The following is a 23,473-nucleotide window of genomic DNA, read 5'->3' as shown; positions in this document are numbered from 1 at the left end:
GTCCTGCTCTTCACTTTTCAGATCTGGTTCAAATAGGAAGGGTAGAACTGACAACATGTTGGGAAAGCTAACTATTGACACGCTGGAATTTCGGCATCGGGACCAGTGACGTCACGCACTGCGACGTAACAAGAATGGCGACCTATCACTTAAAATAATTTTACAAACTTTATTAAAACTAAAACATTTAGAGGGGTTTTGATATCAAATTATTATAACTCATACTAACATTTATCCTTTAAGAATTACTTGTCTTAAAAATAGAGGATCCCTTTAAGTACCTAAAACTGATAAATTAACCACATAGTTGAATCTGAACTCCTAACGCTTTGCCAACACCATCTTTTCCCTGCCTTTACGGGCACCGCAATTTTCGCTCGTACAAAGCACAACTTTTTGGCCGTGCATCAGGTGTGCTTCAAGATCAACAGGTACGGCCAGCTGCACTGCAGACAGCAAAAGTTGAGGGCAGCCTGTCGCATTTACCGGATGAGCGGCTTTGTTAAAGAAAAGGTAGCCGGGAGCCCGCACGAACGACATTCTAAAAAGGCCTGACTGGCGGCTGGATCAGCCGGTGGCTCCATCCAGGTGAATCCGGCCATGTAATTCCTTTCACGGCTCCGAGCGAGAACACTAAAGCCACCAGATAAGACGTATTGACGAGTGGCCAATGCTAACACAAATAACTGCACGCGTATGCACACACACCCACACAAATGCTCAGCCTCTATTCACATGCCAATGCCATCTGGAGCTGAGCATCTGCTCTTTGATTATCCCTGGCTGGCAAAGCAACGTCGACGTGAGGTTGATTTGAACCCGGCGCGTGAAATAGGACTTGCGCTGCCTGTAACAATGTTCATATCGCACACCTTTGCTCGCCCAGACTCAACACAAAAAAGAACATCATAAATATTCAGGCGACGACGTGAACTTTCATGGACGGATTCCAGGAATGTCGGAACAGCGTGACGATCCAACAGAGAAGAGGAGCTCCCTCGCAAAAATCCGAGGCCCGGCCGGCGCCGGTCTCTCTGCCCATTTTTATGGCGAGCGCGCTGCCCTTCATGAATATTCAAGCAGAGTAATACAACATTGGTCCGATTGTCAGAATGTCGTTTCCTCTCATGTGATGATATTAAATCGCTGAAAAATTCATCACGCCAAAGACCACCAATTCATTTCCTGGCCAAGGGCAGCTTGCAGAGTGGATATATTGCATACTTATGGCAAATCTTTGTCAATTATAGGAGACATAATGCATATTTTCAACAATTTAAAACAGTTCTCATGTGTTTAGGACAAACCTATATGGAAATATACTGACATTAAAGTGTAGAGTGGGGCAAATAAGTATTTAGTCAACCACCAATTGTGCAAGTTCTCCTACTTGAAAAGATTAGACAGGCCTGTAATTGTCAACATGGGTAAACCTCAACCATGAGAGACAGAATGTGGAAAAAAACAGAAAATTGTTTGATTTTTAAAGAGATTATTTGCAAATCATGGTGGAAAATAAGTATTTGGTCAATACTTTGTTATGTACCCTTTGTTGGCAATAATGGAGACCAAACGTTTTCTGTAACTCTTCACTCTTCGCTTGGTGTAAAGAAATCAACTGTGGGAGCAAGTATTAGGAATGGAAGACATACAAGACCACTGATAATCTCCCTAGATCTGGGGCTCCATGCAAGATCTCACCCCGTGGCGTCAAAATGATAACAAAAATGGTGAGCAAAAATCCCAGAACCACACGGGGGGACCTAGTGAATGACCTACAGAGAGCTGGGACCACAGTAACAAAGGTTACTATTAGTAACACAATGCGCCGCCAGGGGCTCAAATCCTGCACTGCCAGACGTGTCCCCCTGCTAAAGCCAGTACACGTCCAGGCCCGTCTGCGGTTCGCTAGGGAGCATTTGGATGATCCAGAAGAGGACTGGGAGAATGTGTTATGGTTAGGGTTGTTCCGATTATGTTTTTTTGCTCCCGATCCGATCTCGATCGTTTTAGTTTGAGTATCTGCCGATCCCGATATTTCCCGATCCGATTGCTTTTTTTTTTTTTTTCTCCCGATTCAATTCCAATCATTCCCGATAATTTTTCCCGATCATATACATTTTGGCAATGCATTAAGAAAAAAATGAATAAAACTCGGACAAATATATACATTCAACATACAGTACATAAGTACTGTATTTGTTTATTATGACAATAAATCCTCAAGATGGCATTTACATTATTAACATTCTTTCTGTGAGAGGGATCCACGGATAGAAAGACTTGTGACTTTGTATACTGTGACTCAATATTGCCATCTAGTGTATTTGTTGAGCTTTCAGTAAATGATACTGCAGCCATTCAACCCAAATGCATGATGGGAAGTGGAACCATGACTGTGCGTAGTGCTACCAATTGATATATCTTCTCTGTGTTGAGAAATAACATAAGGTGTTAAGAAAAAGATCAATTGCTACCTTGCTTCCCCATATTGCTTCCCATGTTATGATTAATCGTAGGAAGAGGGATTGTAAGGCTTTAGCCCATGGGTGTCCAAAGCTGTCCACAAGGGCCGCTGTGGGTCCTGGTTTTTGTTCCTACCAATCAAGCACAGACAGTAAAACCCTTTAAGGTCTGGGCCTATTTTGTCTGATTTTGCATGCCTTTGAAGTTGCCTTTATATTTCAAAGAAAGAATTGTTTACGATGGCCTGGTTTGGTCCCTTTTTTTGTGACACCTTGAACTTCATGTCCAAATTGTTGTTTCCTTCACTGGCCAATTATAAATCATCATTTTGGGCCCAAAAAGACCAGAAATTCCAAAATCGTTTTGTCAAAATTTTTAATATTGATGTCCAATTGACAACCAAACATGCGTAACGAACCGTTTTGAAACTTTGTAATATTTATTCAACATGTTAGGATGAACATTCAACCAAAAAATTTTAGAATAAATAGTCTTATATTTGACAATTCAACATAAAAAAACAGGTATAGCCATAGGCGTTTTTTGCCTTTATACATGCTCTAGTCAAAACAGGTTATATACAGCAGACCAAACAGTGAAGAACAGTGAAAAAATATATACCATCTAACACAAAAAGTGTTTAGAGGCTTGCGCTAAATTTAGTTTTCCGTTCATTGTCAAAGTCACACAAAGTCGCTGCTCGATCCAAACGGCCGTCGCTCGCCACCTCGCTGCTTCAGAACACTTCTCCCTCTCGTTCGGTAGAACCTCGCACGGCAGTTATATTTATAAAAAGAAAAACGCATTTTGTGCTTCCACTGTGACTTCGAAAGGGTTCGTTTGATTTGTGTTTTTTTCATGGAGCTTCCGTTTTGAAAAAGGACTAGAAATGATGGAAATATAGACATAAACAAATGATCCATGCAGCGTTTTAATGTTTTTTTGAGAGGACAATAAAACTATAAAACTTAAATGACAATATCTCACGTTCTAGTTAGTCGATTGACTTCAAATAATAACAAGAGTAAACCGCAAGTTCCGCACTTTAAAACGAGACCAAACAACGGCATGTGGGTGACGTAATTAAAATGTGAGGGCACTTCAAAGACGACGTGCGCTGAGGACGCACCGGCGAGTCCTTCAACTCTCAAGGGTTAACCAATGAGGGTAGTGCTAAAACAAGCAACACCTGACTGCAATCAACTGATTACACTTGTGAGACACCAGATTGGTGAAAAGATGTCATCTTGTTTGGTAGGAATGAAATCCAGCACCCACTGTGGAATAGTTTGGACACCACTGCTTTAGCCAATTAAAAAAAGGCTCCAAAGGCTGCCAAAATTCACTCTACTCAATTTACGCTGCCTTTTATCTCTCTATGTAGGTTAAACGGTGCCATTACAGATTGAGCGCGACAATGCGTGAGTGGGTCGTACGGCGCATGCATTAATTGCGTTAAATATTTTAATGTGACACATTTAAAAAAAATCTAATTACCGCCGTTGTCGGGATAAATTTGATAACCCTTCCTTACGCCTAAACTAAAGACCATATAAGTGTAACATATTATGTTTGTAACGTTAAATACAATTAGAAAACAATTTAATTAAAAAATATACTGAAAAAAATATATACTGTATATATATATTATTCCGATACTTTGAAAATGACATGATCGGACCGATGCCAATCGATCGGGTCTCTAGTTATGGTCAGATGAAACCAAAATAGAACTTTTTGGTAGAAACACAGGTTCTCGTGTTTGGAGGAGAAAGAATACTGAATTGCATCCGAAGAACACCATACCCACTGTGAAGCATGGGGGTGGAAACATCATGCTTTGGGGCTGTTTTTCTGCAAAGGGACCAGGACGACTGATCTGTGTAAAGGAAAAAATGAATAGGGCTATGTGTCGAGAGATGTTGAGTGAAAATCTCTTTCCATCAGCAAGAGCGTTGAAGATGTGACGTGGCTGGGTCTTTCAGCACGACAATGATCCCAACCATACAGCCAGGGCAACAAAGGAGTGGCTTCGTAAGAAGCATTTCAAGGTTCTGGAGTGGCCTAGCCAGTCTCCAGATCTCAACCCCATAGAAAATCTGTGGAGGGACTTGAAAGTCCGTGTTGCCCAAGGACAGTCCCAAAACATCACTGCTCTAGAGGAGATCTGCACGGAGGAATGGGCCAAAATACCAACAACAGTGTGTGAAAAGCTTGTAAAGAGTTACAGAAATCGTTTGGCCTCCGTTATTGCCAACAAGGGGTACATAAAAAAAGGAAGTATTGGTATTGACCAAATACTTATTTTCCACCATGATTTGCAAATAAATTCTTTAAAAATCAAACAATGTGAGTTTCTGTTTTTTTTTTTTCACATTTACCCATGTTGACAATTACAGGCCTTTCTAATATTTTCAAGTGGGAAAACTTGTACAATTAGTGGTTGACTAAATACTTATTTGCCACACTGTATATGACACCAGAAAGCATGTTTATTTCATTTTACATGCTTGGAGTGGGAACCTCTTGGTACCTCACGATACGATACGATTTGAGATACAAAGCTCACGATAACGATTATCTGACGATATAGCGATACAACGATTATCGATAATTTGGTCAGGAAATCATTCGAGGATATTCTACAACAAACTAATAAACAGAAAAACAAGCTTCTGCTGTGAATTGGAATGAGTTTATCACTAGTAGACGTCCAATCCATTTGGATCAAACGGATTGAACGTCTATGGGCGTCAGTGGCAGCCAATTCCAGTCAATGAGTAATTTTGGGCCATTTTAGGTCATTTAACTGTTGATTTTCAGTTACTTCCTGTTGATTTGGGGGTATTTTATGGGTCACTTGCATAAGCGGATTTTAAGTGGGGGCCAGGCCCCCCTGGTAGCCGAAAAGTGTCATTGCATGAAATTGACTTTCCTACATGTATATAAAAGTTGTAAAACAAACAAAAATGAAAGAAATGAACAGAATAATATATTTTTGTAATGGGTCAAAATTATTATTCGAACAGATCATGTGACTAGCAACTTAGACGGTCATTTTCTTTGCATATAATTTTCAACAACAACAACAACAAAAAAATTAGGAGAGGGCAATTTTATTTTTCAAATGATTTTTTTCTTTGTTTGAAATTTTTGTTTTTGTTTTTTTGTTTTTGATTGAAGCAACTTTTTTTGGGGATTAAATGATTTAGACACAAATGTCCTCCTCATAATATGGCCCAAACACAAAAAGGATTGCTTCAATCAAAGAAAACTTTCAATGAAAAACTAAGTGTTCAAATTGTGTTTTTCAATCTAAAATATTTTTTAGCATTCAAAAACTTTTTCCATGATTGGAAATTTTTCTTTTTGAAAATATATATTTTTTGATTGAATAATAGACAAAAATGTCCAAGCCAAAATTTGGCCCAAACAGAAATCTACATTACTTCAATCAAAAAAGTTGCTTCAATCATAAAAAAAAAAAAAAAAAAGCAACGAAAAATAGCTTTCACGTGCATTTTTTTAATTTTCAAATTTATTTTTGCATTCAAACATTTTTTTTTGATTGAAGTGACTTTTTTTGGGTTGAAAATATGTATTTTGATTGAAGCCACTTTTTTTTGATTGAATAATAAAGACACAAATCTACCTCCATATGGCTCCGCCCATGGGATACAATTTTTGACTGGAATAACTACATTGGCACGACACCGGCGGGCGTACCATATTCAATGGATGACGATCTTGGTGAAAAGTATTCTAAGCAGCCTGATTTAGAATTCCCCTCAAGAATGATGCGAAACAAAAAAACGCACATTTTCAACTTGTTATTATAAATATTCTTGTCAGTTAATTTAATTGCTGACACTGCGTTTTGGGGTCATCAACATGTTGTGCCCCCCCTGACCCAAATGTGAAACTCCGCCTATGGTCACTTGCTGTTTATTTTGCATTACAGAACAGGAAGTGACCTGAGAATCACCCAAATGAATAGGCAGTGACTCAAATTAAACAGGAAATGGCCTGTAAATGCCCTAAAATGAACAGAAAGTGACCTGTAAATCCCCCGAAAATCCGACCGAATGTCTCTGAATGCTCTGTTTTTTTTTTGGTTTTTTACCTTGGTCTTTCCAAAGGAAAGAACAAGGTAATGATATTCTACAACTTTATTGTACTTATTATTATTCATCTTATTCTCCGCGTTTTTTTGAGCCAACGCACAGCCCAAACCGTAGCACCGATCGGCACCGTTGAAGTATCGGCACGACCGGAATTCTCGCGTGACGATGGGAATTTTTCAAACCGCCACGAAAAATTTTCCGTTCGCCCGTAAACGGCAATTTTCCGAAAAATAAAAAAAGTTTCAAAATGTATCTAGTCCTACAATTTTTGACCAAATCACATAATTTGGGCATCAAAAATTCCGGGACGGTGAGGGGCATAAAAGTTGTATACAGAATTTGGCAAAAATTTACGGTTCCCTGGAAATTTGCCAAAAACTTTCCTATTCATTTTGAATGGAAAAAAAACGCGCGCTTCACAGCCCGAACCGTTAGACCGATCGGCACCGTTCAAGTATCGGCACGACCGGAATTTTCGCGTGACACAGGAAACTTTACAAATGGCCCCGAAAATTTTTCCGTTCGTCCGTAAACGGCAATTTTCCGTGAAAAAAAAAAAAAGTTTCAAAATGTATCTAGTCCTACAATTTTTGACCAAATCACATAATTTGGGCATCAAAAATTCCGGGACGGTGAGGGGCATAAAAGTTGTATACAGAATTTGGAAAAAAATTACGCTTCCTTGGAAATTTGCCAAAAACTATCCCATTCATTTCAAATGGGAAAAGTCCCATTCACTTCCAATGGGATTTCCAATGGAATTTACATTGCATTGATGCCATTGACGGCCATGCATGTCGAATCTACTGATGCCAATGTACTTGGATTCAATTGACTGTATGGATGTCGATGCCATTGACGGCCATGGACGTCCAAAATTTTTCCCATTCATTTTCAATGGGGAAAAAACAAAATTACCCCAAATCAACAGAAAATGACCAGATATCAATAGGACGTGTCCCCCAAACTTCCCCAATTCCATTGACGCTTATGAAGGGTGCCGCCATTGACTTACATGGACGTCCAAAATTTTTCCCATTCATTTTCAATGGGGAAAAAACTACATTTTCTAAATCAACAGAAAATGACCAGATATCAATAGGACGTATACCCCAAACGTCCCCAACTCCATTGACGCTTATGGGGGGTGCTGCCATTGACGTCCATGGACGTCCAAAATTTTACCCATTCATTTTCAATGGGAAATTTTTTTTTTTCCCCAAATCAACAGAAAATGACTAGATATCAATAGGACGTGTCCCCCAAATGTCCCCAATTGCATTGCTGCTTATGGAGGGTGATGCCATTGACGTCCAGGGACGTCCAAACTTCCCATTTATTCCAATGGCATTTTTTCATGTTTGTTCATTCTATTGATGCCAATGTACTTAGATTCCATTGACGCTTATGTAAGTTGATACCATTGACGTCCATAGACGTCCAAAATTTTTCCCATTCATTTTCAATGGGAAATTTTTTTTTTTTCCCCAAATCAACAGAAAATGACTAGATATCATTAGGACGTGTCCCCCAAATGTCCCCGATTGCATTGCCGCTTATGGAGGGTGATGCCATTGACGTTCATGGACGTCCAAACTTCCCATTAAATCCCAATGGCATTTCTTCATGTTTGTTCATTCTATTGATGCCAATGTACTTGGATTCCATTGACGCTTATCTAAGTTGATACCATTGACGTCCATGGACGTCCAAAATTTTTCCCATTCATTTTCAATGGGAATTTTTTTTTTTTCCCCAAATCAACAGAAAATGACTAGATATCAATAGGACGTGTCCCCCAAATGTCCCCGATTGCATTGCCTCTTATGGAGGGTGATGCCATTGACGGCCACGGACGTCCAAACTTCCCATTCATTTCCAATGGCATTTCTTCATGTTTGTTCATTCTATTGATGCCAATGTACTTGGATTCCATTGACGCTTATGTAAATTGATACCATTGACGTCCATGGACGTCCAAAATTTTTCCCATTCATTTTCAATGGGAATTTTTTTTTTTTCCCCAAATCAACAGAAAATGACTAGATATCATTAGGACGTGTCCCCCAAATGTCCCTGATTGGATTGCCGCTTATGGAGGGTGATGCCATTGACGGCCATGGACGTCCAATTCTCCCAATCTTTTCTAATGGCTTTTACTTTGTTTAGTGCCATTGACTGGCATTATGGTCCATTCTATTGATAGACCTGAGTGGGGCTAAGATTTGTATCTCCACAGAGGAAAGACCAAGGTGTAATTTCTCCCGAAATTGCAGTTTCTAGTTTTTACCTGTCCTGTTCAGCTGTTTGACACAGAGAATGGAAGTCTATGTGCCCCGGCTGTCTGAACAGTTTTAATGTTTCACATTGAGAGTCTGATATACTCCCATTGTGATCATTCAAAATACCTTTTTATTATGACAAAGCAGTGAACAGGAAGGGATTATGGGGGGACAGAAGAAAAGCAACACAAGAGAAGAAAGAAAAGAAACACATACACAAACAACAACAAGAAATACATAGAACATCTAGACTAATTATTAATATGCTGGTGCCATCGTCAGCGAGATGTATTTCTGGTTTACACCATGTGGGGGCCTATTGGCCAGTGAAAGAGGGGGACGGGGCGGGGGTGTCTATAAGCTAAGTGATTGAAAGAGGTAGAGTGTAAACAAATCAGTTCTGTGATCTAGAACCCAGTAATCATGTGAATCTCTTATGAATGTAAGCCCGTTGGCAACCAACCCTACGCAGCCCCATCGCAAATCCTGCCACCAGGACCCCAACTCGAGCATGCAGCACGCGAGCCCCATCGGGCGCGCGACAGCCACGCAGACGGGCGGAGAAGCCGCGCGGGCGCCAACCCAGGGCCATGGCCCCCACCCAGCCAGCCAGGGGAGGGAGGGTGGTCGGGGGGGTGGGTGGTGAAGCGCAGCCCATCCCTCCTCCCGCAGCCCAGCAAAGGAGCCATCGCCCCCACCCCCCCGGGATCCAGGGTAGTCCCCCGGGCCACCCGCGCACCCATCAACCGGCCTTCAGGGATGGCAGGAGGGGACGCACCACCAACCCCACGTCTACCCCCACCCCCACCCGCCCATCCGGGCCACGAGCCACATCCGCAGCCCCTCAACCGGCACGGCACGCCACGGGACCCCCAGCGGCCCACCGAGGCAGGGCAGGGGCCCCCGCCGGTGCAGGCAACACCTCGCTGATACACCAGCGCCCAGCCAGCGACCCGCGACTGAGCGCAGGGCGGATGTCCAGTCAGAGAAGAGGGGAAGGTGGAGGCAGGAGAACGCCGAGGAACTGCCATGGGGCGATGCAAGATCGGAGCCCCGACCCCCCACCCCACTCTCGCGGCCGGCAGCCCAGACAGTGGGGTGGCCACACCCCAGAAGCCACACCATAAGGAAAAAGTGTGGGATGCTCTGGTTTTGAATGAACGAATGTTCCCAGTCCAAATGGATTGGGCATCGAGCACCGTCAATGGCAGCCTTTTAAAAAAAAAAAATTTTTTTTTTATTGAGAACTTTTTAAAACGATATCTCGATTCTTGACAGGAGGAAATGACAGGAGGAGCTAAACAGCAGATGTAAAGAAATATTTCTCGTCGTCTGCGCTTTGCCAAATTGTTGTATATATTTGTAAATGACAGCTTGTGCATAGATGTTTACAGTATGTAACAGTGCAAAAAGGCTATAATGTAACTAGTGAGATGCATTTGACATTGTTGTGGCATTAGCAGTGCAATGACAGGGACATTTCAGTGCAAATTTGAGTTGAGTATGGTGACAGCTCTTGGCAAGAAACTGGCTCTCAGCCTGCTTGTTTTTGTTGGTATTGCCCCATAGCACCTGTCGGAGGGCAACAGGTTGAAGAAGTGTTTACTTCCGAAATTGTCGCTTTAAGTTTCGGATGTGGAGAGGGTTACTAAGCAAGTTAGTGGCGGTTTAGACATGCAGTTTACGAAAATGAGCAGATAAAAGATTGACTCGGTTGGTTAATTTCATCCAAGACGGGCGAGCGAGTATATCGGACCCCTCGACAATTTGTAAACAAGCCATTAAAAAGCCATTTCCCATCATATGCCGCCTTTTAAACTCAAACAATCCTCATGTCTGAGACGCAGTTCTTTTCTGACTCAAGTGTTTTGTTTTCTCCTAAGTGTGCTGAGAAGTGTCTGGCATTTCAAATGAGCCCTGATTCAACGGCTCGTCTTCTATTCCCTTTTCTTCAAAAAAATGAAAATCAAGTGTCTGATGATGAACACGATGGTGATAAACGAACGACTTCAAACAACTTGTCAAAATAAAAGCGGCGCTGACATTTAGCAAGAGTTTTTACCCGTCTTGTGGCCCCCTGCACCCCTCTGCGGGTTTGTCATGGGTTTAATCATCCATGTTGCAGAGAGCGAGCTGTTAAAATATTTACTGCACTGCGCTTCTGTCTGATGAAGACAGCTCATGTCTTCCAAGCTCTGACTGACACTGCTGAGTCAGTTTTGCATGTGATGAGATACATTCCTCCTCTCTTGGGGGGGGCGGGACAGTGACTGCTAGCGCGCTCTGTTAGGAATTATATTGCAATGTGTGATTCCCACTGGAAAAGTAAGACCTGGCAGCAGCAAAAAAATAGCTAATAATACTTAAAACCTGGGAACGCCTTGGGATCCCGTCGGAGGAGCTGGTTGAAGTGGTTGGGGAAGGGAAGTCTGGGCTCTGGTAAATCCGACCCCGGATTAAGAGGTAGATGATGGATGGATGGATGGATGGATGGATGGATGGATGGATGGATAGATGGAGAAAAAAAAAGCTTCCCCCCTCTCTTCTCTAACTGGGTATCCGCCCTGTGCTCCGCCGCGGATTGCTGGCTGGGCGGCAGTGTATCGGCTGGATGTTGCCTGCTACGGCAGGGGACCCTGCCCTGGGCTTGGTGGGCCGCTGGGTGCCCCGTGGCGTGCCGTGTCGGCTGGAGGGCTGCGGCGGCGACTCGTGGCCCGTGTGGCCGGACGGGGTTGGGGACGGGCGTGGGGTTGGTGGTGCGTCCCCTCTTGCCATCCCCGGGGGCCGATAGATGGGTGCGCGGGTGGCCCGGGGGATCACCCTGGATTCCGGGGGGGGGGGGCTCCTTTGCTGGGCTGTGGGAGGAGGGATGGGTCTCCGGTCGTCTGGGTGGCTCGCGTGCGGCTGGATGTTATTGGGCGCGCTCGGGCGGGGGGTCCCGGTGTCGGGATTGGCGATGGGGCGGCGTAGGGTCGGTCGCCAACGGGCTTATACTCACAAGGGACACGACTACTGGGTTCTAGATCACAGAGATGATTTGTGTACACTCTACCCCTTTCTATCACTTAGCTTATAGACTCCCCCACCTTCTTCCCCCTCTTTCTCTGGTCAACAGGCCCCCACCATGGTGTCAACCGGAAATACATTTAACTGACGATAGCACCCACACATTAGTAGTTAGTGTAGTTAGGCGTTCAATGTATTTCTTCTGTGTTTCTTCTCTTTCTTCTCTTGTGTTTCTTTTCTTCTGTTCCCCCATAACCCCTTCCTGTTCGCTGTTTTGTCATAATAAATGAGGTATGTTGAATGATCACAAAGGGAGTATGTCAGACTCTCAATGTGAAACATTAAAACTGTTCAGACTATCCGGGCACTTAGACTTCCATTCTCCGTGTCAAACAGCTGAACAGGACAGGTTAAAAAAAAAAAGAAGAAAAAAAAGCGGTCGAAAAAAAATCTCTTTAGATGGAATTTTTTTTCAAGAAGAACAAAGCTGCCATGGGTTAGCAAGAAAAAAATATGCAAAAATTTGAATCCCAAGTAGGGTTGCCAGTAAAATCCGCCAATTTCAATAAAAACCAGCCCAAATTACAACCTTCGATTCAAGATAAGATGTTTCTCATATACAACGCTGTATATTTTCATATTATCCATCCATCCATCCATCCATCCATCCATCCATCCATCCATCCATCCATCCATCCATCCATCCATCCATCCATCCATCCATCCATCCATCCATCCATCCATCCATCCATCCATCCATCCATCCATCCATCCATCCATCCACAGCTTAATCCGGAGTCAGCAGCTTTAGCAAGGAAGCCAACACTTCCCTCTCCCTAGCCACCTCAACCAGCTCCTCCGGAGGGATCCCAAGGTGTTCCCAGGCCAGCTGAGAGAGTCTCTCCGGTGTGTCCCCGGGGCCTCCTGCCGGTGCGACAGGCCCGGAACACCCCTCCAGAGAGGCGTCCAAGAGGCACCCGAACCAGATGCCCAAGCCACCTCAACTCACTCCTCTCTATGCGGAGGAGAAGTGGCTCAACCCCCCTGGATGGCTGCGCTTACCATCCTATCTCTAAGGGAGAGCCCGGAACCCCGGACAAAAAGAGGAAACTCATTTCGGCCGCTTGTATCTGTGATCTTGTTCTTTCAGTCACGACCCACAGCTCGTGACCGTAGGTAAGTGTAGGAACGTAGATCGACTGGTAAATCGAGAGCTTCGCCCTTCTGGCTCAGCTCCTTCACCACTTCGAACCGGTGTTCTGCCAAAATCTGCTACACCGGAGAAACATCGACATTAGTCGAATTTGACACCCAAAGTACTACCTTGCGCACTAAACTTGTTTTGTTTGGATGCATACAGGAAGAATGTACTTAAAAAATGCCTTAAAGTGATCCTCGGTCTTTAAGACAAATAATTCTTAAAAGATAAATATTAGTATGAGTTATAATAATTTGATATTAAAACCCCTCTTAATGTTTTTGTTTTAATAAAATTTGTAAAATTATTTTAAGTGATAGGTCGCCATTCTTGTTACGTCGCAGTGCGTGACGTCACCGGTCCCGTTGCCGAAATTCCAGCGTGTCACTCTTAGCTACCCCAACATGTCGTTGGTTCTGCCCTTCCAATTTGAACCAGATTGGAAAAGTGAAGAGCAGGACAGCACTGTCGGTTGTTCACAAGACGAGCTTCGGGGAAAAATGCGTGCAGCAAATACCTGATAAGACAAAAGTTGGGCAAAACTGGTGATGTGAGAGAGTCCTGTTGGGAAGTCCGGTTGGGAGCGAGCGTGTATGCTGTCCGGTTTTATTAGCAGATATTCAAGGTAAGCATATTGCGTTTTCAAACTTATTCCAATATAATTATGTAGATTGTTAGCATCCAGAGCTGTCGTGTGCTTTACATACAGTACAGGCCAAAGAGCACACCTTGTGTAATCCATGTTTTGTACATTGCAACACGTGGTAGCTAGGATACGTGTATAAAAGTACCAAAAAGGGGAGAAGCTTCGACTTATGCACATTTATTCACAAAAAATAATATTTCCACCTTGACCACTCTTCACTCGGGAGCTCAGCAGTACTCAAACACGTGTTCCCTGACGAACTCCAACTTTGTTGTAAGGTCCACGTCAGTGTCACTGTCATCACTGTAGCGTGCCATAGTGCTTTAATTATTTAGTATGATTTGGGCAAAACTCCCACGAAGAATAGTCAACAAAAAATATAGCAATAGTAATCCAAATCGGCATTTTTTACTCACTCGAAGATCCAGGAATTAGACCGATCCCATGGCAATGTCACAGCCCTCGATTCCACAAAATAGACTGATCCGAAAAGCCGCTGTGGGACCGACGAATCAAAAAAAATGGACAGATCCGAAACCAATATTGCAGACGCGGTGGGACCGTCGGATCCAGAAAATAGACGGATCCCTTACTTGACTGAGGATCCAGGAAAAATGTTCGGGCACCAGTTGTAACGCGTGGTGGGTAGGATACATGCATACAGGGTCCAAAAAGGGGGAGAAGCTTCCACTTTTGCACATTTATTCACTAAAAATAATAATTCCACCTTGACCACTCAGTTCAATCCCCCTTGTTTCCATTTGACTGGAAATTGCATTGGAGTGTGACTGACTGACTGACTGAGTTTGTGGACATGTGTCTTTTCAACCGATAATGAGTTAAAACAGGTGCCCTTAATACAGGTAATGAGTGGAGCCTCGTTAGACCTCGTTAGACCTCGTTAGAAGTTAGACCTCTTTGACAACCAGAAATCTTGCTTGTTTGTAGGTGACCAAATACTTATTTTCCACTCTAATTTGGAAATAAATTCTTTAAAAATCAAACAATGTGATTTTCAGTTTTTTTTTTCCCCACATTCTGTCTCTCATGGTTGAGGTTTACCCATGTTGACAATTACAGGCCTCTCTAATCTTTTCAAGTCAGAGAACTTGCACAATTGGTGGTTGACTAAATACTTATTTGCCCCACTGTAGTTTATGTTGGCTTCATGAAAATCACCCTACCCTAATTTCCGCACTATAAGCCGCAGCCCATCAAATTTGGCACAAAAATGGCATTTGTTCATAGATAAGCCGCACTGGACTATAAGCCGCAGCTGTCCTCACTGTATCATGGGATATTTACACCAAAAGATATTAACCGGTACAACCTTATTTGACAGCAGCATCATATGACCAACTGTCATAAGACCAAATGAACCATCATTAAACTTTGAACCAGTTACTGCAAAGCTTTATTGCTTCAAGAAGCTTCATTTGGCCATCACTGCTCCCTTGGGGGAGACAGTCAACCTCTGCTGCCACCTGCTATTGACTGTTGTCATCCAACATGCCTCTTAGCATGCATTGCAGTGCTACAGATGTAAATAACAATCAAAAATCATGTTCTGTGCTAAATATTTCTTCAGTTACTGTTCCAATTGTTTCATCAATTGCTAGTTATGGTATTTACTGACACTTTATTTGACAGTGGTGCCATAAGACTGTCATTACACAATCATAATTATGACACGTCTCTGTCCTGAGCATCCATGAAGGCTAATAACAGATGTCATTAAGTGTTATCCGGCAAATGATCTCACTTTTAAATGGATGCAAAAGATCCAAGATGGACAAAAATTGAGTAAGTGACATAATTTGCCAAATGACACTTAATGACATAAGCATTCAGTAATGTCCATGATAGTGCTATTTCATAATTTTGATGATCTTATGACAGTCTTATGACACCGCTGTCAAATAAAGTGTTACCTAAAAAAAATCAACAAATAAGCCACACTGGACTATAAGCCAAAAGTATCAAAATGAAGGAAAAAAGTAGCGGCTTATAGTCCGAAAATTACGGTATATCTTTTTTTAGTCAGATTTGTGTGTAAATACCTTCAATTTAAGTCGAGTGAATTTGAAGTCAGACAATGCTTTAAAAAAATGTTTCCACTAATTGATTGACAATGAGAAATTTCGCAAATAGCGCCAGGACCAATTGTTTTTTTGCCAATGCGGACTGATTAAATGCCGAAAACAGGAAGGAATGTCCCTCATGGGCTAATTGAGACTCTGTAGCATCAGTCTAATTACGCCGATATGGAAGTTTGGACTCTGGCAAGGAATCTTCCTGGCGCGTATAAAAAGTGAACATGCCTCCAAAACAACACCGGACTTGGGAGCAGATTAACAAGAACAGATGTTGCCTCCAGCGGTGGCTTGGTTGAAAGAAACATTATTAACAGGTAACATCATTCTCATGTTGTGTTATTGATTTTGGAGCGCATTCACAAAAGTCTCTCCGAGCACGATAATGTGTGCTTCTCATGAATTCCGACGCTCGTGTGCAGAAGAATGACGCCAACATTTCACCTTTGAAGTGTTAATTGGAATTGCCGGGAGCCATCTTTGTTTTTTTAGTTTCCAGAAGAAAAAAATGAGGCGGTTTGTGCATTCATCTCCAGGATAACACAGAAAAACATTATCCCCCCCCCCCAAAGTTTGACTCTTGTTAGTTTCACTGCATTTATTCTTTTTGATATTTTAATACGTGTAGAAAGACCCCCTGCTATTGTTCTACGATTTGAAATAATTGAAAAAAAGAGCTTCAGACTTGAGAACTTTGTGTCATGCATCTGCACTATCATCCCACGTCTTTAATTGAGTTTGACTTCAATAACGGTGCCGCGTTAACTCAATCTGCCGTTAGACAGTGCCATAAATTGGCCTGTCAGTCAACGGTGTCCCCCCAAAACTCCAAATCAGCTTGGCCGTAACACAATTAGTCAGCATCAAAATTGAGCTGACTAACAAAGGTCTGAAGATTAATGTGACAAAAGCATGCCTCATAATATACATAATATGTAGTCATAGGAGTGATTAAACCATGAAAAATATTTTCCAATATGATGATGTCTACAGTCCCTGACAAAAGTCTTGTCGCTTATCCATTTTGTAGAAACAATTGTGAATAACCTGACTTTTAATTATTCAATTGGTTTCAGAAATGGCTCAAATGAAAGCAAAGACTCTCCCAAATAATGATGAATGTACAAAAATATATTTGTTTCACTGACAAAAAGATTTATCATTTAATGAAGACATAAAGGTCAAATTTTGGCAAGACAAAAGTTTTGTTGTATTCTTAACGAGCAACATCACTCTTCCGCGTCGGAAGTCGTCTCCACAACAACACAGATGGCGAACGGGAGAGCCAAGAATATGTTCCAATCCACGCTAAAATCAGTTTTAAATTGACAACAGTCTGTCTAGCGCTAGCCATGTTGAATAAACTCCGCTCTCCTCGCTTGTTTACTTCCACGCACAAGTCCCTTGTCGCTTTACTAACGTCACGTCCACCCGTCGCTGATTGGTCCACTCTGCTGTCTGTTTGCTGCGGCTTGCTCCGCCCTGGAAATTTTATCCGCTGAATGGTGGCCAGACTGGTGTACTAGGCTAGCCGTCATCACCCCCCCACCCCCACCCGGACCCAGAGCGTTTCCCCGGATCATCCATGCCCCCAAAAACCAGCCCACAGGGAAAGGACAAGGAGATGCGCCACCATCCCCCCATGCCTGCCTATGCCAAAGTTCACCCACCCGGATGCCCAGTCACTGCTGCTATCCCCCACCCGACACAGCCCACTAGGCAGGAGAGGATCCCCACCTGGAGGGTGTGACACCCTTCCACCCCGCCAACATCCAGCCGGCGATTCACGTCGGCGCCCAAGGCTAAATTTTATTTTCTGACCTCTGTGACCCTAAATTGTTAATTCAGCCCCTCCCAGTGAAAATGAATTGGTCATCTAGCACTCTCAATGACAATAACCTATTGGGATACAAAGTATCGCGACATATCATAATATTGATACACTCACCGGCCACTTCATTAGGTACACCATGCTAGTAACGGGTTGGACCCCCTTTTGCCTTCAGAACTGCCTCAGTTCTTCGTGGCATAGATTCAACAAGGTGCTGGAAGCATTCCTCAGAGAATTTGGTCCATATTGACATGATGGCATCACACGGTGCAGATTTGTCAGCTGCACATCCATGATGTGAATCTCCCGTTCCACCACATCCCAAAGATGCTCTATTGGATTGAGATCTGGTGACTGTGGAGGCCATTTGAGTACAGTGAACTCATTGTCATTTTCAAGAAACCAATCTGAGATGATTCCAGCTTTATGACATGGTGCATTATCCTGCTGAAAGTAGCCATCAGAAGTTTGGTACATTGTGGTCATAATGGGATGGACATGGTCAGCAACAATACTCAGGTATAGGTAATGCTCAATTGGTGCCAAGGGGCCCAAAGAGTGCCAAGAAAATATTCCCCACACCATTACACCACCACCACCACCACCAGCCTGAACTGTTGATACAAGGCAGGATGGATCCATGTTTTCATGTTGTTGACACCAAATTCTGACCCTACCATCCGAATGTCGCAGCAGAAATCGAGACTCATCAGACCAGGCAACGTTTTTCCAATCTTCTATTGTCCAATTTCGATGAGATTGTGCAAATTGTAGCCTCTGTTTCTTGTTCTTAGCTGAAAGGTGTGGCACCCGTCGTGGTCTTCGGCTGCTGTAGCCCATCTGCCTCAAAGTACAACGTACTGTGCATTCAGAGATGCTCTTCTGCCTACCTTGGTTGTAACGGGTGGTTATTTGAGTCACTGTTGCCTTTCTATCAGCTCAAACCAGTCTGGCCATTCTCCCCTGACCTCTGGCATCAACAAGGCATTTCCGCCCACAGAACTGCCGCTCACTGGATATTTTTTCTTTTTCGGGCCATTCTCTGTAAACCCTAGAGATGGTTGTGCATGAAAATCCCAGTAGATCAGCAGTTTCTGAAATAGTCAGACCAGCCCTTCTGGCACCAACAACCATGCCACGTTCAAAGTCACTCAAATCACCTTTCTTCCCCATACTGATGCTCGGTTTGAACTGCAGGAGATTGTCTTAAACCATGTATTCATGCCTAAATGCACTGAGTTGCCGCCATGTGATTGGCTGATTAGAAGTTTAGTGTTAACGAGCAGTTGGACAGGTGTACCTAATAAAGTGGCCTGTGAGTGTATATTGTCACACCCCTAGTCGCTATATTTTGACCTTAATTGAAATAGAAGAAAGAAAACCAAAGTATCTTACCTAATGTGACCTCGGTCTGCATGGGCATGGAGAGAGCCGGGTGTTTGACCTCACAGCTAAACAAGGCGTCATTATCCAGCTGCGGGTTGAGGGTCCACGTGAGGCGGGCCTGCACCACCACAGATCCGTCGCTTTGCGGGATGTGCGTGTGGCTGAAGTAGTAGAGAGGATCCGTGCTGTGGACCCAGCGGGGGAACTCTCGGCTCACCACCGTCTCCGGGATGACCTCGGTAGCAGGGCTGGGTTCGGAGGCCTGAAGGCCCAGAGTGTGGCCTCGATGCGGCCGTTCTGTGTACAAACGCGCCGACCGGCTTTCAGGATCTAGCAGGGAGAGGGAGCGCTGCATCTTGGTCTCGTCCAGATCCCGGCTTATGAGCGGCCTGGCTCCTCGGAACCCGGCTGAACCGCCGCTCTGATCGCCGCCCGATTGCTGGGTGTAGGAGATCACCTCGATCAGCTCGCCATCCCGCTTGAAGTACACCTGAGATACAACATGGACAACAGTTAAATAATTTGTTAGAAACCGTAAAACTTGGATGACATCCTTTACCCACAGTGACATCCCGATTCACTATTTGTTGCTAAGATACAGGTGTTTGCAAAATAGGTGAGATGTAGCTTGTTTAGGCATTCCAAATGGCAATTCATTTGTGGGAACAATACGAATAAACACAGCCATTCCAAGAGGGCTTTCGCCCCGCCTGGTGCTCGGGCACTAATTACATTTTGGCCCGCTGACTGAGGAAGGGACGCCAGCAGCTCCAAACAAAACAACACTTGTTTGGAGCTTCAGGCCACCCGGCAAACATACGCTAAAATTCATCCAAGCACTAAACTGCGTAAAGGGATGGAAAGCATGTCTTATTTGGGACCGATCAGTGATAATACTATTGAGGCTGATCGAAGCTTGTTTGCATTCAGCTAGGCATGTGCTGGTATGAGATTCTGACGGTATGATAAACTTAAGTAAAGGATTTTTATACTTCAAAACAACATATTTGCAAATTGGAATATAAGTATGATGTTAAATACAGCAAATTGCAATATAAGTATGATGTTAAATACATTTAAAAAGTAAATGACATATTCTAAATAAAATTAAATAGGCAGGCTAATTAGTGTGCCATCTTAGGCACCGCACGATTCGATTCGATTACGATTCAGGGTGCTACGATTCGATTTTTGAACGATGATCACGGTATTGATGGTTATCACAATTATCACTACATCGTACATAACTGATTAATAAAGTAGCCAAACAAATTTATTAGGGTTGTTCCGATCATGTTTTTTTTTGCTCCCAATACGATCCCGATCGTTTTAGTTTGAGTATCTGCCGATCCTGATATTTCCCGATCCGATTGCTTTTTTTTTGCTCCCAATTCAATTCCAATCATTCCCGATTATTTTTCCCGATCATATACATTTTGGCAATGCATTAAGAAAAGAATGAATAAAACTCGGATGAATATATACATTCAACATACAGTACATACGTAAGTACTGTATTTGTTTATAATCCTCAAGATGGCATTTACATTATTAACATTCTTTCTGTGAGAGGGATCCACGGATAGAACGACTTTCTTAAAGGAAAAATGTGACTTTGTATATTGTGACTAAATATTGTCATCTAGTGTATTTGTTGAGCTTTCAGTAAATGATACTGTAGCCATGCCCAAATGCATGATGGGAAGTGGAACCATGACTGTGCGTAGTGCTACCAATTGATATATCTTCTCTGCGTTGGGAAATAACATAGGGTGTTAAGAAAAAGATCAATTACTACTTTGCTTTCCACGATATTTCTAATCGTAGGGAGAGAGATTGTAAGGCTTTAGCCTTTATTTGTGTACTGTATTTGTTTATTATGACAATAAATCCTCAAGATGGCATTTACATTATTAACATTCTTTCTGTGAGAGGGATCCACGGATAGAAAGACTTGTGGTTTTGTACTGGACTGTCTCAGAAAATTAGAATACACAATATTCTAATTTTTTGAGACAGTCCTGTGTATATATACAGGACTTTCTCAGGAAATTAGAATACACAATATTCTAATTTCCTGACTGTCTCAGTATTCTAATTTCCTGAGACAGTCCTGTATATATACACAGGACTGTCTCAAAAAATTAGAATATTGTGTATTCTAATTTTCTGAGACAGTCCAGTATATTGTAACTAAATATTGCCATCTAGTGTATTTGCTGAGCTTTCAGTAAACGATACTGTAGCCATGCCCAAATGCATGATGGGAAGTGGAACCATGACTGTGTGTAGTGCTACCAATTGATATATCTTCTCTGCATTGGGAAATAACATAAGGTGTTAAGAAAAAGATCAATTGTTACCTTGCTTCCCCACATTGCTTCCCATGATATTTCTAATCATAGGGAGAGGGATTGTAAGGCTTTAGCCAATTATAAAAAGGCTCCAAAGGCTGCCAAAATTCACTCTACTCATTTTACGCTGCCTTTTATCTCTCTATATAGGTAAAACGGCGCCATTACAGATGGAGCGCGACAATGCGTGAGTGGGTCGTGCAACACATGCATTAATTGCATTAAATATTTTAACGTTATAACATTTTTTAAAAAATTAATTACCGCAGTTATCGGGATAAATATGATAACCCTACCATAAGCCTAAACTAAAGACTCTGGATGAGTGTAATATATTATGTCTGTAACGTTAAATACAATTAGAAAATCATTTAATTAAAAAAAAAAAAAAAATATATATATATATATATATATATTAAAAAGGCATGTCCGATATTTTGTTTGCCGATTCCGATACTTTGAAAATGACGTGATCGGCCCCGATCGATTGGCATCCCGATCGAGCGGGACATCTCTAAAATTTATTTCCATTATTTATCTAAAATATCCTTTTGATTCAACAGGAATGATGGAAACATACGACATACAACAAAAAGCTGCTCTTAAGCTGCTTTTTTATTTATTTATTTTTTTACAAGAAAGTGCAAGAACATTAACAATTTTAAAGGGAGTACTTATTGCTCTCAACAATACAATACATTTTACACTGGTGGAATGAATTCCACATTTTCTGGACACATAGTGTCTTCAGATACAAGACTTCTTTTAACCAATATACTTTGTTTTCACAGTGTTACCTCCCTTGTGTATCTCTTGGAGTGACAGGTGGAAATCACAACTGCTCTTGGTCACTTTTGCCGAGTACATAAAAAAGTCCGGCGGCCTCCAACATCGCCACACACACACACTCATTACAGCGCGCGCACTTTCTTCTCTCCCGGCCCACCCACGTGCACACACGCCTGTCGGGTCCCAGGCAGCACTGGCAACAACAGATTTCTGTACTATTTCACATGATTGTAGTGTTACCGCTGCACTTAATCATGATTTTACACGTTCTGCATATGAAATACACGTTAGAGAATTAGCTAATTAGTTTAGCGCTCGGCACCAACTATTAACATCTGGAAAAACAACAACAATAAAGGCTAAACAGTACAAGAGGGTTAGTGTACTCACCTCTTATAGACGCACACAGGTCTTAGCAATACATTCAGGTCATTTTTCAATTGAAATGCCTTAAAACTACTGCTGGACATCTGAAAGACAAGGGGCAACAAACTATCTCTCTTCCCCTATCGCTCTAAAAAATAACTTGCGCACAAAAGCGCGACTGCCGGGTCGCGCTTCTGTACCTGCCTGTCTCATACACAAATGTATTTTCCAGTCTTTTAAAAAGGAATAAATCTCTCTCCCAGTAACCAGGAGCATCCATCATAACGTTGTGCATGTGTCTGTTAACGGTGTGCGGGCAGCAGACGTGTCTTGAATTTTGTTCCACTACGAGCGGCTGTCATGAAGTTATGAGGGAAAATCATCGTTTTTTTGAACCTTTATGAATCGTAATCGAATTGTCACATGTCGAATGGCGATATATGTAATAATCGATAATCAAAAATTTTTTTGGAACTCCTCTACTAATTAGCCACATTATCTGCCTCGTTAAAAAGCTTACATTACAGTATCTTTTACCACTGCTAGACACACTACACATGCTGGAGTTAACTCTCGTAGCTAGAGGGAAACATTCATGACAGCGTTTACTAACCTTTATTTTTTTTATAAATGCAAAATCATAATGGAGATAAAACCTTCTCTGGTAGCCACCCTCCGCAAATGTGTATTTTACATTAAATGTTTTACATGTCGGCCTCCCCACCTACGCTGTGGCTGTTTGTAACTTTCCTGTTCTTGAAGTATTCCCATACCAGCGACTTCCTTTTTCTTCAATGGGGGAAAAAGTTCAGGAGTTTCATGTCCTCCAGCCAACGTGCAGCACAGCTGCATTACTGAGACTGAGCAACAAATTGACGGGGCGGGGTGAGCCCTGGATTTCTGGGACATAAAAAATAGCTAATACCGTAGAC

At 42.5% G+C, this 23,473-nt stretch overlaps 1 protein-coding gene across 2 annotated transcripts in view; it reads right to left on the bottom strand.

The window, feature by feature from the left end:
- The window catches only part of igsf21a (immunoglobin superfamily, member 21a), a 623,523-nt gene that overhangs the window by 63,269 nt on the left and 536,781 nt on the right, over nt 1-23,473 (bottom strand). For both annotated transcript variants that reach the window (XM_057847132.1, XM_057847131.1), the window contains one exon: nt 19,042-19,522. In XM_057847132.1, the coding sequence (XP_057703115.1) occupies nt 19,042-19,522 (481 nt within the window). The remainder of the gene's footprint in view (nt 1-19,041; nt 19,523-23,473) is intronic.

The sequence above is a fragment of the Corythoichthys intestinalis genome, chromosome 9 (genome assembly GCF_030265065.1).
Source record: "Corythoichthys intestinalis isolate RoL2023-P3 chromosome 9, ASM3026506v1, whole genome shotgun sequence".
In the NCBI taxonomy this organism is placed as follows: Eukaryota; Metazoa; Chordata; class Actinopteri; order Syngnathiformes; family Syngnathidae; genus Corythoichthys; species Corythoichthys intestinalis.
This window is presented reverse-complemented; position numbering and strand designations above follow the sequence as displayed.